The sequence below is a fragment of the Ursus americanus genome, chromosome 30 (assembly GCF_024610735.1).
Source record: "Ursus americanus isolate L20-20 chromosome 30, mUrsAme1.1.p, whole genome shotgun sequence".
NCBI classification, from domain to species: domain Eukaryota; kingdom Metazoa; phylum Chordata; class Mammalia; order Carnivora; family Ursidae; genus Ursus; species Ursus americanus.
In genome coordinates, this window is record NC_142156.1 from 25,868,193 (window position 1) to 25,884,063 (window position 15,871).

Sequence of the window (15,871 nt, forward strand, 5' to 3'; positions counted from 1 at the left end):
AACCAACTTGTACTTAGACTAGTACCTTCCAAACTGGGGGGATCACTGAAGCGTTTGGGGAACTTCCAAAAAATATAAATTCTTGGGCTCCACTCCCAGAGATGCTAAATCAGTAACACTGGAGTGGAGCCCAGAAGTCTATATCTTTCGAATTCCTCAGGAAATGTGCACTCTCCCAGGCCCCCGGGGATTATGAACACTGTGACTTTTTTGAGAAAGTAAGCTGGCATATCTATTTAAATTTTAAATGCGTATCAATCAATTTCTAGGAATCTACCCCTGAAATAAAAGCACTAGGCAGAATGGTATGTGCTTATGAAGATGTTGACTGGAGCACTGTTTGAAATAGTTTTTAAAAAGAGAAAGAGCCCCGTTGTCTATCATTAGGGGAAGATTTGAATAAATTATGGGCTACTCATCTGTGAGGTGTTAAGGTGCTAGCATTTAGGACTTCACCTACAGATCTGAAAGACGTCTTTTTTTTTTTTTTTAAAGATTTTGTTTATTCGACAGAGAGAGAGAGACAGCCAGCGAGAGAGGGAACACAAGCAGGGGAAGTGGGAGAGGAAGAAGCAGGCTCATAGCGGAGGAGCCGATGTGGGGCTCGATCCCAGAACACCGGGATCACGCCCTGAGCCGAAGGCAGACGCTTAACCGCTGTGCCACCCAGGCGCCCCTGAAAGACGTCTTTGATATAAACTGAAATTGTTGCTTAAAATACAAATATAACATCACCTCATTTTAAAAAAATAAGAATTACAGACATATCTATGTAGACATATCTATGAATGTATAAGCACCAGAAATATACATTAGGGTCTCTACATAACTGACACTATTCATTAACTCAGGCGATCAGAACGAACGCATTGTGGCAGAAAGAAGGTAACTAAACAATTTTCGTTTTATACACCTGCATTCTTCCTTGTTTGAGTTGTCCCAGTAAGCAGGCATTCCTCCTGTTGTTCAGAAAAACAGCTAATTTTGGCCAAAAAAAAATGTCAAATAACCCTTCTGTTTGTCCAGGTTTGGGAACCAGTTTGTTTCTCCCAGAGTCCCCCAGCATTCCCAAATCAATACACAGGATAGCACCTTTCCCCAGCGTGGCGAAGCCAGGCCCTCCCCAGGGCCCGGGTGGGAAGGCACCCGGCGGACTGAGCCACCGCGTTCGTCCCGCGTGGAGAAATCAGGTCTCTCTTCTGAAAGCCTGCTGCTGGCGGCAGTGAGACTAGTGTCTATCGAAATCGATTCTGCCTTCCACACCAGCCATGGAGGCACTTTTCCAACAAAGGTCCCTGTGGCCCCACACATTTGAGGGATTGTTCCATATGCTCCCCCCCCATCCCACCCACCCCCGTTTCTTGAGACCGGCAAGTGTATCAGCCTAGCCAAGGTTCTAGGAAGTGCTGCAGGGTACAGAAAAGTTGACTCATCTTGTTTCCCAAACTCTCCGACCGTGAAGCTTTTTTCCACCGTAAACACCTTCCTTGTGGGGACATTTGCCTTCTGATAAGAAAATCTTAGAAATCTGTCTCCGGGTGAAATATCTAATGGGAGGATTCTCTGGCCCTGAGGCAGAGGGGCACGTGGCGGGCTTTCCTCCACCCAGCTGCCTCCTCTGACTTCACTACCTCCGTCACTCTAAGTAGTTCAACTGTGCTGTAAGTTCCTTCCTGCTGGGGACTTAAAGCACTTCTTGCACCACTGAGCATACAGCTGGTGCTTAATAAATGCTTGGTGATGGATTCATTCTTACTCCTTCTAGATGAGAATATGTACTTTCCATCCTCCTTGATCCTCACCCTTACAGGCAGAAGTGGGCTGTGGGTCTTGGAACTCTCAAGAAGGGAAGGGCCTTTGCGTTGGGTATGCAGAACCCAAAGGTGTCATAACAGCCTCAAGTCCTCACAAGCAGGTGGGTCTACTGCTCAGATAACCAGACGGTCCCCCCACAGGCTCTGTCTGCCCCACTGCAGACCGAGCCAGGCCAAGCCTTACTGTGCTGTCCTGAAGGTACTGCTCCCAGATCCTGGCCGTCAGCCCGTGCCCAGCATCACAGGGCGAGTCTGGAGACACGATCATGTGATTGACCAGGGCTGACAGGTGGGTCCTCACGGTGGACAGGTGTCTGCAGTAGGCAAGCCCTGGAGAGGGAGGGAGGGAAAGGGCCATCATCCACCACCCAACCCACCTTGCCTTGTCTCATGGATCTCAAAGCACTGCCCCGCCCGCAATCCCAGTGAACCCTCATGACCTAGAAAGTCCCACCATCCCTTTCTTCCAGGCGAGGAAGGGGCTCTGAGGGGCAAAATCCCTTGCTGGCCTGACTGCTTAATAGTTGGGTGAGCCTGGAGACGTCCGATCACCTTTCTTAGCCTGGGCCAGGGTGACATTATTTCTGCCAGAAGCCAAGGTATTTAATCCATGGGCAGAGGCCGGGAAGGGGCGGCAGGAAGGAGGTGGTAAGTGACCCCACAGGCTCGCTGTGCCTCTGGGTGCCTCCAATCTGTCCCAAGGGAGGAGAATGGCAGAGGTGGACGAATCTTGTGCAAAGTGCAGCTGGATAAAGAAGGCCCTGGGAGATGTACCTAGTTTGCTTTCAGAGATGGCTCTGCACTCTTAAAGGGTTTCCCACTAACCTGCTGCCCCTTACTTGCTCTGCCCTGGGCACCTGGAGGGCACAGTGCCTGGTACACAAGAGGCAATCAGCAAATGCCAGAGTGTGTTTGCTCTGCCTGTGCCCCCGCCCTCTGACTCTCCCTTACCAAGGCCCAGAGAGGACCCTTCTGGGGCCTGAGGACAGGCCCCTACCAGCAATGAGGAGGAGGAGGGGGAGGGGAAAGGAGGGGGAGGAGGAGGGAGTGACTAACACTTACACAAGCACGCACTACGTGCCAGGGAGCTGCCCGTACCTCACATACTTAACTCACTAAATTCTCATACAACCATATGAAACAGGTACTCCTATCTTCTCCACATTATAGACGGGGAAACCGAGGCACAGACTGCTTCTGTCTCCTGCCCAGGTCACACTGCTAGGAAGTGCAGAGTTGGGATTTGATCACAAGCTGCACAGCACCAGAACCTGGGCTCTTAACCACCACCAGGGACAAGCCACTGAATGCGATAACATTGTTTGAGATCCCTCTTGACCCCCAACCCTTCCTCCAGGAAGCTCTTCCATTTGGGTCCCATAAATACTCGTCCAGGGCCTGCTCCACGCCAGGCCCTGCATTAGGCACTGGGGATGGGTGATAACAGAACAGGCAAAAATCCTTGCTCTTGGGAGCTCATGCTCTCCCTGCCCCTCCAGGCACTCGGGCACACGGCTGGCCCTGCTATTCCCCAGGCCTACGCAGGATATATTAACACTTTTCTAGAATCCCTGATAATACACACGATTTATCTCCCTCATCTAGGCTGGGAGGCTGGGAAAATAAAACGTGCTAAGAATCAACACAGCGAGTGAAGGAAAACAAACAAAACAGCCTTTGAGGTCAGACAGGCCTAGGTTTGAGTCCCAGCTCTGTCCTGCATTAGCGGTGTGACCTTGGACAAGTCACTCTGCCTCCTTGTGCCTTAGCTTCCTCATATGCTAACTGGAAATAATCAGAATACCTGTATTTAAGCTTTAATTTTTAACTTCTCCTTACTCTTCTGCTTCTGCCCACAGGTGAGGGGAACGGACTTTCGCTGAGCACCCATGACATGGAATGCTGGGTGCTAGGGGTTTTATACAGGCTTCTCTTTTAATTCTGAGAACAAACCCTCTAAGGCAGGCACTGGGGATGCGATGGTGACCAACCAAACCCCTGCCACGAGGAGCCCCATCGTTGGCTGCCCTCTCTAAGAACTAGAGATAAAACTTATGCCCAGTCCCTGGTGGAGGGAGTTCAGGCTCCGAGAAGTCTGCCTAACTTCACTAAAACTAGACACATCCGGGAACTAGGGGAGCCGAGGTTCACGTGCCAGAGCCGGGCTCCTTCCCCCAATACTGATGCCATACAACAGGCATTCGATCAACGTGCCCGTAGACCACAGTGGCAAAAAAGGCCAGTACGCACATCCATAGAAGGCTCTGGAAAGGATCTGGTACTTCATGTTGTCACAGAGGAGCTTCAGCGGTGCCCTGCAGGTGGAGGAAGAGGGGACACTTAGAAAAGACCACACAGAGCCCACGTTTCCTGGAGGAGTGGAGCCCGTTACCCGGAGGGGGCAGATTAAAACCAACCAGCCAAGGGGACTCTGGGGGGACTACTGTTTCTACCCATTCGTCCACTTCACCTATCAGCTCTGGGGTCACTTTCTCCCCAACTCTCTGTGGTTTGCATGGGGCTGATTCGACCCCGTGCAGGATTCAGGCTGGAGGCACAGGCATTGGGTAAGACGTGGTCATGTGATCCGACCTGAGCCAATGAGAACGAGCCCTGGGACTTTCGTTGGAACTACGGGGAGATACACACTCTTTTCTCTGCTCGAGTTCCTAAGCCAGAGGGATGTAGGGCAGTGGCTGCTGGGATCCATTTCTGCCGCTGCATAGGAAGGGCCTGCCTGAGAATGAAACCATCACGGAGGCAGCCAGAGACAAGAGGTGAAGAAACAGAGACATTTGTGTTCTGAGCGTCTGGAACCAACCATGCCTGAAGTCACTGCACCTCTAGACTCCTCAGTTCTGCTGAGATTTTCTTCTGTATTTGAACCAGTCTGCAGTGGGTTTCTGTCACTTGTAGAAAGAGTTCTGACTTCTGAAGTGACCCAGCTAAACCAAACTGAGCCGAACTGGGACTCAGAGTCTGGCTGTTGCAAAGGAGGTGACGCCTCAGAGCTTCTCCTTGCATGGGAATTTGGGGGGGGGGCTGTTTTGGCTGAAAGAGGAGAGGGGAGTAAGGCCCTAGCACTGTTGGGGAAATCAAGGACTGCTGATGGGACTGCATTCTCACAGAGAACAGAGTGGAGGAATATCTGCATCTTTTTTTCTCAGGACATCCTGGGGACACTCAGGAAAACTCAACAAGACAGGAACAGGGGCATGGCTAAGGTGTTCCAGTTACACACATGGAGGCATTAAACATGAAAATCACCCTCGTCATGGCCTCAAGTTGGTGGGGCTCAGGCTTGCTCAGTTTACCTAAGAAGAGCACCACACGGACAGCTGTCCCACAGGGGACTTGGCTTGTGAAAGGTGATGAACTCCCCGTCACTCCAGGTGTGGAAGCAGATGCCACGAGAGGGGACACTAGGTTACAACAGCATTTTTCAATGGCCCCTGGACCACAGCCCAAGAATCACTTGGGATTTCTCCAATATGCGGATTCCTGGGCCCCGCACAGACCGACTCAATCGGGGCCCCTAAGGAAGTTGTCTGGGAACCAGTATCACCTCCCGCTGGTGATTCTGATGCACACAAACGTGGGAGACTCTCTGATTACAGGAAAGCTTCTCAAACTGAAACGTGCACACACGATCTTAGGATCCAGTGAAATGCAGATTCTGCTTCAGTAGGTCTGGCAAGATGGACTGAGATCTGCCCCAGGATGCTGCTGCAGGTCTGTGGACCACGTGCCGAAAGCAGGCCCTGGACGACTGCAAGAGTGTGATGCCAGCTCCCACCCCTTAAGCTCCTATGGCTGAAGACAGGACCACCCATGGGGCCAGGGGCCTGGCATGGAAAAAGGGGTTCCACTCTCCCCAGCCAGGCCAGGTGGGTTTGGTGGGAAACAAGACCAGTCTCATTATTGCACTGAGCAGCCCTGAAGACACATGAGATCTGTCGGCCAGGAGATAGATGATCTGGGGGGGTCTAACTTTATCCAATAAAATAAGAAGCGTCACTTAATTGAACATTTCCAGGGGCTGGGTACCACGTGCTGGCCACATTAGACCAGTATCTGATTTGTCCTTACAATAGCTATGCAAAGCAAGCATTCGTATCCCCATTCGGTGGAGAAGCAAATGGAGGCACATGTGGTTTGCAGTGAGTAGTATTGCTAGTTTCCGCCTTCCAAGAGCATGATAGGGCTGCGCTTCCTGGAATGTTGTGGATGAGGTCAATGAGGCGTGAGCAGAAAGAGTATGTGCTGCTCTCAGGGTGGAGCATTTCATTGTCCTTCAGGAGCCCCAGACCTACCTTTCCCTCTGTCACTGCGACTGGGAATATTCCAGAAGGTGTCGTTCCATCAGCCAGGCCCTTTAATGTGGTGCAAGCAGAGCCCCCAGCTGACCCACGAGAGACACACAGTACGCATGATAAATCAACCTCTGTTGTACTAAGCCATTGAGATTCCAGGACTGTTTGTTACTGCAACATAACCTTGGTTATCCTGACTGATACGTGTAAGGAAGCTAGGACTTCATGAGGCTAGGATTTAACCCAGACCTCGATGATCTCATAGCTTATGTTCCTCCTCTGAATTCAGTGCTGGGCAAGACATGGGTATCTACAAATCTTTGGCAAATCCTTCCACACCCTCCACCCACAGATTAAGCCCCTCATACCTCTCATGGTTGCAGCCATTGGACGAGCCACCATCGGCCAGGCCACTCTGTGAACAGGGTGAGCAGGAGGATTTCTGGGGGCTGGGTTGCCAAAGGGGCGGTAGGTTGCTCACGGAGACATCCATCAGGTCCTGGGGGACTGTGGTGGACAGGAGGGTCGGAGCAAGAGCCCCGGTTAAGCCTATGTGGGTCACAGAAAGCTCATCCCAAAGCAACCAGCTTGCCCCTAGGCCAGCACAGGGACAGGGAAAGACCCTGAATGTGACAGTCAGAGACAGCGACCCCAATCATTATCTGACCCAGACCTGTGAGCCCACCTGATCCAGGGAAAACCACCACCAAGATTTGGGGCCCTCAGCAGACAGGCAGAGCTGATGAGAGCTGAAGAGAGAGGAAGAAGTGGGGCATGGGGGGAAGAGAGACAGACAAGAGGGACAGACCCAGTCCCAGAGCAGGAGGCCGAGCCTCACCATGTTGTCATTCAAGCGTCCTCACAGGAGGCTGACAAGAAGGAAGAGGAGCCTGCTGGGGGCTTCTGGGGACGGCTCATAGTCCCGAGTCGCCAGAGACAGACTCTCTGGAAGACAGAGTCTACCGGGGAGACAGAAGGGAGCCTAACTCAACAGATGAGGCAGGGTGCCAAGGACGAGGGACCCAATGGAGCTCCTGCTGATGAGGCCACCTGCACTGTCCATCATCCTGAGCCATAGGGCTCTTCCATCAACAGGTCTCAAACAGGTGGGTTACCCCCACCCAGAATCACGTGGCGGGGGGCTTCTTAAAAAGCCATGCCTGTATCCTACCCCTGACCTACTGAATTTAAACCTCCTGGAGATACAGCCCTTAAATCCGTATATCCAAAAAAATTTTGATAACAGCAGCCACGTTCGAGAACCAAGAGAGCATGACTGATATCCTAACACGGACACTGGTGACTTGTGATCACATGGTCCCAGGATGCAGCACTTGGAGTGTCCCTCACCGCCTTCCCTGCCAGCTCCATGGAAACCGCCCCGTCTGCAGAGCCGCATGACAGACACAACGGTGACTCACACATTACAATTTCTATCACTAACTTCCTGGCCTCCTGGCAGTTCCAGACAGGTGCAAACATTTTATTTTCTCTAGGACAGGGCTCGGGAAACATTTTCCGTCAAGGGCCAGGCAGTAAACATTTTTAGGGTTCGTGAACCATTTGGCCGCGATCATAGCCACTCAACTTTGTCATCATCATGCAAACACAGCCATCCACAAGCTGCAAACACGTGAGCGTGGCTATGTTCCAATAACACTTTATTTATGGACACTGAAATCTGAGTTTCGTATTTTTACAGGTCACAAATATTACTCTTCTTTTGATTTTTTTCAATCATTAAAAAAATGTAAAAACCATTCTTAGCTCATGGGTCGCACTGAATGAGGTTGGCTCCGGCCCCTGGGCCCTGGTTTGCCAAGTCCTGACCTAGGAGATTGAGAAGGGTGCACATCTGTCCCACAGGCCCTGCCCCCTCAAGGATGACTGGTAATCCCTGGCCTCTTCCCTTGGGCTGCGAGGCTGGGAAGTTATGGACCCAGGGCCACTTGTCATCAGAGCTCAGTAGCTGACAGGGCCCAGCCCTAGCCACTGTTAGTGCAGAAAGCTCCTCCCCAAGCTGACTCACTGATGAGCTGGCCAAGAAAGACCAGTGAGCCCCTGTAAAATGTTCTAGAAAAGCATCCCCAGTTCTCCGCCAGTCTGAGGGAAGCATTGATCAGCTTCAGCAAGCTGTGGCCAGTATGCCTTGGCCCCGGCCCCAGCATCTCACACTCCACCAGCATCACCAGTGGACCCCTTCCCTATGGACCCCACAACACTCCAAGCTGCATTCTGCCACGTGGAGGCTGGACAGCGTGAGGGCATCCATTTGTCTCCGGCTTCCCTCGTCCTGGGGACCAAGACTCAAAAGACAGCATGGCAGAGGTGGCCAGCACCCAGCCCCAGGCATGGGAGGAGCCCAGACATTACTGGGGGGCTGCTGCTTCCGGCCCGACACGGGGAAGGTGGTGTCCCATCTGGCTCGCGCCCACTGACCGCCCCTGGCCACCACCAGCACGGACCGGCTGGTAGGAACCACCGTCCTGGCGGGGCTCGCGGAGCCGGGGGCAGGGCTGCCCAGGGGGTCAGGAGCAACTTGAGACACAAAACAAAAAGCACTAGTGAAATGAAATGTCTGAGGTGGGCAGAACCCTGAAACAGCCAAAGAACCCACTCCTCGGGGCTTGATCTCCCCCCTGCCCGGCTCTGCACAGCTCCCATGTATTGTGTTGGCTTTGAGGAAGAAAGAACGCTGATGTTTATAAAATGCCCTACTGTGTGCCGGCTGCTGTGCAGGGATTGCTTTATCAGCCTTAATGCCCCTGTGGGAGATGCATCTCTCCTCCCATTCTGCAGAGTGGAAACTGAGGCTCAGAATGGCAACACTACTGAACCATCCACAGCCCCAGCAGGTGGTAACTGGCATAACAGCTCTTTCCGACCGAGGTCCCCTTTCTCTTTCTGCTAACGACAGCTATCACTTACTGAGAGCAAATATTATTATTATTATTATCCCCTTTTACAGATTTGGGAACTGAGGCACAGATGGAAGCATCATGCCCAAGACCACCCAGTGAACAAATAGTGCAGCTGGGATTCTGACCCAGGGCATCAGACCCCAAGACCCTATTCACACTCTCCTGACCGATATCCCCCCTCAACCTCATCCATCCTCTGTCCAGACCAGCAGTTCTCAACTGGGGCAATTCTGGCCCCTCAAGGACATTTGGCGATGTCTGGCGACATTTTTTGTTGTCGCAACCTGAGAATTTGCTAGATGCTATTGGCATCTATCCAGTGGGTAGAGACCAGGGATGCTGCTTGCCATCCTATAATGGACAAGACCCCCCCTCCCAAACACACAATTATTCATCCAATGTGTCAACCCCGCCCTAGGCCAGCTCTGTTCAATAGGAATCTTCCCTGAGCCACCAGCTTATTTTAGAAGTTTCTAGTAGCCACACTAAAAGGGGGAAAAGAAACAGATGAAATCAATTTCAACAGTATATTCTGTTTGACCTAGTGTATCCCTAATGTTACCATTTTAACATAGAGTCAATATAACATTGCTGATGAGATATTTTACATTCTTTCCTATTGTTGCTCCAAAGTCTCCAGAATGCAGGGTGTCTTTTACACTTAAGGCACATCTCTCTTCGAACTCGTTGCATTTCAAGTGCTCGGGAGCCACACGTGGCTCACGCCTACCACGCCAGATGGTACAGACAGTCTCAGCAACACAGGAGTCTGAAAATGCCCTCCTCTGACTCTGAGCCTGTCTGCACGGTTCAGAACTTGTCTTTGCCTCCTCTGTGCACACAGACCGGGTGGTGGAGACAGAGGCAGGAAGACACTGAGAGGGGGTTTAGAACCATTTATGGCCCCTCATCCCTCCCACAGGGCCAAACTCTTCTCTCTTATTACTTGAGGCAGGCATCTGCAAACTTTTTCTATAAAGGGCCAGATAGTAACTATTTTTGGCTTTGTGGACCATACGGTCTCTGTCACAACACTCCCACTCCGCTGCTGCGGTGTGAGAGCAGCCACACACAATATGGATATGAATGGGCGGGACTGTGTTCCAATAAAACTTTATTTACAAAAGTAGGCAGGGGGCCGAATTTGGACCACAGGAAGGAGTCTGCCCATTTCTGATGTAGGCACTTCTTCAGAAAGGACGTCCTTGTTCTCAAAGATTCTGAAAACCATACATGACTGCTTGTGTTAGCTCTGTGAGGCTCAGGCCCCTGGGAAAAAAACCACTTGTCCTCTAGTTCCAAACACCTGGAATCATTTTCATGATCAGCTAACATCTGGATCCAGGGGGCCCAGAGACGGGGCAGCTTACCGAATTCAGACCGCATGCCGGGGCAGATGGTCCTGAACACGTAATCTGTGGCCTCGTCGTCTTCCTTGTCTGAAGACGTGGACTCGGAACCCTGAGGGCTTCGCTTGCGCAGTTTGGGAAATACTTTGCCCTGAAAGAAGGTGTCCTATTGCACAGTCCTTGGGATACACCTGTCCCCACAATCTGCACAGCCTGAGGGTTTCAGTGGGGTGTGTATGTGCCCACAAAGCCACTTAAGGATCCATGGGCAAGAATGACCACTCCTCCGGGTGCCTGGGTGGCTCAGTCGGTTAAGCATCTGACTCTTGATTTCGGCTCAAGTCATGATCTCAGGGTCGTGAGATCCGGCCCCAAGTCTTGGGTTGGGTGCGGAGCCTACTTGGGATTCTCCCTCTCCCCCACCCCTCCCCCACCCTGCTTGCACACACACGCATGCACCTCTCTTTCAAAAAATAAAGAATGACCACTCCCCGTAGCTGACCCCCACCCCAGCCTCCCTGGGTCCCCTGTGATCACTCACCTTTCCCCGCTGAGACCAGAGTGGAGGGTCCAGCTGCCCATGAGGGAGCAGCCCATTTTCCAGGCACGAGAGGAACTGCAGGAGGTGCCCTCCCTTGGGGAAGCAGAAAGGCGGCCTCTGGATCCCGTCCTGGCTGACCAGCACCACTGTCCCGCCGCTGTCCACTGCCACCACGACCCAGCCAGAGGAGATCCAGCGGGAAGTCAGTATGAGGCATGGGTATGGGGCCCTCCCGGCATACACATCCCCCCAGGCATGTCAAACCAGACCCACAGACCTGCTCCAAGGCTCTGAGAAAGGCCTGGGCAGAAGGTCAGGGCCAGTTTTTAGCCCCCGCCAAGCCTCTTCCACCCCACCTGCCACGGTCACTGACCAGGAAGTAGAGGACATGATCCAGAAGACTATGTTTGGCCCCGATGAAGTCACCCCCCAAAGGAAATGATGCCCCTAAACATGTGATGTCCCTCTACACCCTCAATCACCCTCTACGAATCAGCCTGACCTATTTCTTCATGGAGGCTTGCAGACCTATCCCTTCTCAGGGCAGTAGTTGACTTGCTAGCACGTATTGAGCGCTTACTGTATATAGCACAGCATGTTAAAGGCAGTGTCTTACTGGAATACTCAAAATAGACCTATGAGGTATATCTCTTATTGTGTGTTTTACAAGTGATGAAACCAAGGCTCAGAGAGGCGATGTAATTTGCCCAGGGCTGCACAGTAGGGCCTGGATCTGAACCCAGATCTGTCTCACTAACTAAGCTTCATGTTTTGTGCCTTGGTGGGGCATGGATCACTTGCTTTCTACAGCAGGATGGCCTTTTGCTTTTTCTGAATGTGCCTTCTCTGAGCCTTAAAGGAGAACTCTAGTTATTAATCCCAGATCTTGAGAGCACAGGCTTTGGAATGATAAAGACCTGATTTCGAGTCCAAACTCAGGAGTTCCCGGGGTGTGTGACCTCGTGCCAAGCTGTTTAGAGCCCTGCTTGGCACATCGTAAGCGCTCAATAGGCGTGAGCAGCTAATACCATGGGTTTGGTGCTGAGCCCTTATCATATGTCACAGGATGTTCACAACAACGCCAGGAGTAGGTGCTGTTGTGATTCCGTTTTACAGATGGGGAAACTGAGGCTCAGCGAGAGGTCACTTGTTTGAGGCTGCACAGGTACTAAGGAGGTGGGGCCAGGCAGGGGAGCCAGGAGGAACACCCCAGCCCCGTGCTCCCCCATGGTCCCTACCTTGCTGATGGCAGTGCAGGTACACAATCTCCTCCAGGCAGATGGTCATGGCATAGTCCCAGTAGACGCTGGAAGGGGAGGGATGGTTAGGTCCGCAGGATGCCTGCTCACCGATTCGTGGCAAAGGGCCCAGGAGGCCACGAAACCACACCCATGGGCTCCTGCACCCTTCTCACTAGGACCCACCTGTCTCCAACATCTGTATTCCAGGCTTCCCAGAATCCATCTCCCCTTCTTTGGTCCCAGCACCCCAGTTTTCTAAGGACCACTCCTCTCTTAACCCCAGTCCATGTGGCTGAGGCGGAGTCCACCCACCCTCTATGCCAGGATTCCAGGAATGGCCATCTGACCCCAGCCTGGCCGGTCAGCATTTTCCACTGTTCCAGCCAAGTGACTGGTTTAGGGATGGCCCTGCAACCCAAGCAGAAATAATGAGGCTCGGAGAGAGAGTTAAGATGGCAGAGGAGTAGGGGGTCCCCTTTTTCAGCCGGTCCCCTGAGTCGAGCTGGATAGGTACCAGACCAGCCTAAACACCCACGGAATCAGCCTGAGACGCAGGAAGATACATCTGGATCTCTACAAATGAACATCTCTAGCACTGAGCATTGAGGTACGAAGTGGGGGAGCCGTGAATCCCCGCACAGATATTGGAAGATAAATTAGAAGGGGGAGGGAGCCACCGTGCTCGGGCACCGACCAGGAAGCAGGAGCCACCTGCACGGGGGAGCGGGCGGGCTCCCGGACTGGCACCCGCAAGAGAGAGAGCAGACTGAGACCGTAAGCCTGGGAACGCGCCCGACCAGAGTGAAAACCAACGCCCCGGAGTGCTCACTGGAACCGGACTGATACCGGGAGCTCGGGAGTGTGCGCGCGTCCAAACTGAAAACCAGAGCTCTGGAGTGCACACTCAAACTAGGCTGAAACCAACAGTTTGGGAGTGCGCGTGCGCGACCAGACTGAAAACCGGTGCTCCGGAGCACCCCGAACCACACTGAAACCGAGAGCTCGGGAGCGCACGCGGGAACCGGGGCGGCTGGCGGTGTTCGAAGCACAAAGGATAGGGACTTGCCAGCCCTGGAAGCGAGGACTGGGAGAGTGGCTGTGGGGCGCACAACCCGGGACACTTCAGGGTTTTTAGCAGCACCAACAGAAACAGAGGTAAAGTGGCCAGGAGAGTTCAGTGGAGAGCGGACTGTGATCTCTCTGTTCTGAGACAGAGGCTAGGATTCAGCCACTGCTGCTCTGACTCTCAGAAGAGGCACAGAAAACCATCAGGGAAAGCTGCCAGAGAACAAAAGCCCGGAATTACCAGCTCACATTGTGCCCATCCCCATCCCCCCTCGCAGGGGACAGGGCAACTCTACCCAAACAGGGGTGCCTGAGTATCAGTGCGGCAGGCCCCTCCCCCAGAAGGCAGGCTGAAAAATCAAGAAGCCCACATTCCTAAGGTCCCTATAAAACAAAAGCACGCTGCCTGGGTCCTGGTCAATAATTTGGGCTCTGGGCATCCCGGCTACCTCTCCTCATCAGAATGACGAGAAGGAGAAATACCCCCCAGCAAAGAAAAGACCATGAGTCTGTGGCCTCTGCCACAGAACTGATATTTATGGATATAACCAAATTGTGAGAAATGGAGTTCAGAGTAACAATGGTCAAGATGATGTGTAGACTTGAAGAAAATATTAACGAGAATATAGAATCTCTAAGGGCGGAAATGAGAGCGAATCTGGCAGAAATTAAAAATGCTATGAATCAAATGCAGTCTAAACTAGAGGCTCTGACGGCTAGGGTGAATGAGGCAGAAGAAGGAATTAGTGAAATGGAGGATGGGATGGTAGAAGGGAAAGTTAAAATGAAACTTGGCTCAAAAAAATCCAATCTCAAGAATGTAGGTTACGGGAGATTACTGACTCAATGAAACGTTCCAATGTCAGAATCATCAGCATCCCCGAAGGGGTGGAAAAAGAGAGAGGTCTAGAAGAGATATTTGAACAAATTGTAGCTGAAAACTTCCCTAATCTAGCAAAGGATTCAAGCATTCGTGTTCAAGAGGCAGAGAGGACCCGTCCCAAATTCAACCACGACAAACCTACGCCACGCCCGTCATGTCATAGTGCATTTCGTAACTATTAGATTGAAGGATGCAGTATTGAAAGCGGCCAGGGCAAAGAAATTTCTCACATACAAAGGCAAAAATATCAGGATTACGTCAGACTTGTCTACACAGACCTGGAATGAGAGAAAGGGTTGGGGGGGGCATTTTTAAAGCTCTTTCAGAGAAAAACATGCAGCCAAGGATCCTTTATCCAGCAAGGCTGTCATTCAGAATTGATGGACAGATAAGGACCTTCCAGAATCGCCAGACACTGACCAATTTCATAACCACGAAACCAGCCCTACAGGAGATATTAAGGGGGGGTTCTATAAAAGTAAAAAGGCCCAAGAGTGATACAGAACAGAAAGCTACAATCTATAGAAACAAAGACTTTACAGGCAACATGACCTCATTAAAATCATATTTCTCAGTAATCATTCTCAATGTGAATGGCCTAAATGCTCCCATAAATGCCACAGGGTTGCAGATTGGATAAAAAGACATGACCCATCCATTTGCTGTCTACAAGAGACTCATTTTGAACCTAAAGATACATCCAGACTGAAAGTGAAGGGATGGAAAACCATTTTTCATGCCAGTGGACCTCAAAAGAAAGCTGGGGTAGCAATTCTCAGATCAGACAGATTGGATTTTACTAAAGACTGTAGTTAGAGACACAGTAGGACACTATATTATTCTTAAAGGATGTATCCAACAAGTGGATATGACAATTATAAATGTCTATACCCCCAACAGGGGAGCAGCAAGATACACAAGCCAACTCTTAACCAGAATAAAGAGACATATAGATAAAAATATGTTAATAGTAGGGGACCTCAACACTCTGCTCACAGACAGATCACCTAAGCAGAAAATCAACAAAGAAACAAGGCTTTGAATGAGATACTAGACCAGATGGACCTCATAGATATATATATATATATAGAACACTACACCCCAGAACAAAAGAATACTCATTCTTTTCAAATGCACATGGAACTTTCTCCAGAATAGACCATATACTGGGTCACAAAACAGGTCTCAACCGATACCAAAAGACTGAAATTATTCCCTGCATATTCTCAGACCACATGCTTTGAAATTGGAACTCAATCAAAAGGAAAAATTTGGAAGAAACTCAAATACTTGGAAACTAAGAACCATCCTGCTCAAGAATGATTCGATAAACCAGGAAATCAAAAATCAATTTAAACAATTTATGGAGAATAACAAAAATGAAAACACAATGGTCCAAAACCTACGGGACACTGCAAAGGCAGCCCTAAGGGGGAAATACATAGCCATCCCGGCCTCACTCAAAAGAATAGAAAAATCTAAAATGCAGTTTTTATATTCTGACCTCAAGAAGCTGGAACAGGAACAGAAGAACAGGCCTAACCCATGCACGAGAAAGCAGTTCAAGATTAGAGCAGAGATCAATGAATTAGAAACAAAGAGCACAGTAGTTCAGATCAACAGAATTAGAAGCTGGTTCTTTGAAAGAATAAATAAGATCAATAAGCCACTGGCAAGACTTATTCAAAAGAACAGAGAAAGGACCCAAATTAATAAAATTATGAATGAAAAGGGAGAGGTCACA

The 15,871-nt window shown here is 50.8% G+C and overlaps 1 protein-coding gene across 1 annotated transcript in view; it reads right to left on the reverse strand.

Annotated features, from left to right (window-relative positions):
- LOC148107467 (small G protein signaling modulator 1-like) overlaps positions 1 to 15,871 on the reverse strand; it is an 84,427-nt gene that overhangs the window by 17,842 nt on the left and 50,714 nt on the right. The window contains 6 exon segments of the mRNA XM_087857171.1: positions 1,999 to 2,144; positions 4,065 to 4,129; positions 6,496 to 6,634; positions 10,419 to 10,548; positions 10,939 to 11,102; positions 12,177 to 12,244. Of these exon segments, the coding sequence (XP_087713297.1) occupies positions 1,999 to 2,144; positions 4,065 to 4,129; positions 6,496 to 6,634; positions 10,419 to 10,548; positions 10,939 to 11,102; positions 12,177 to 12,244 (712 nt within the window).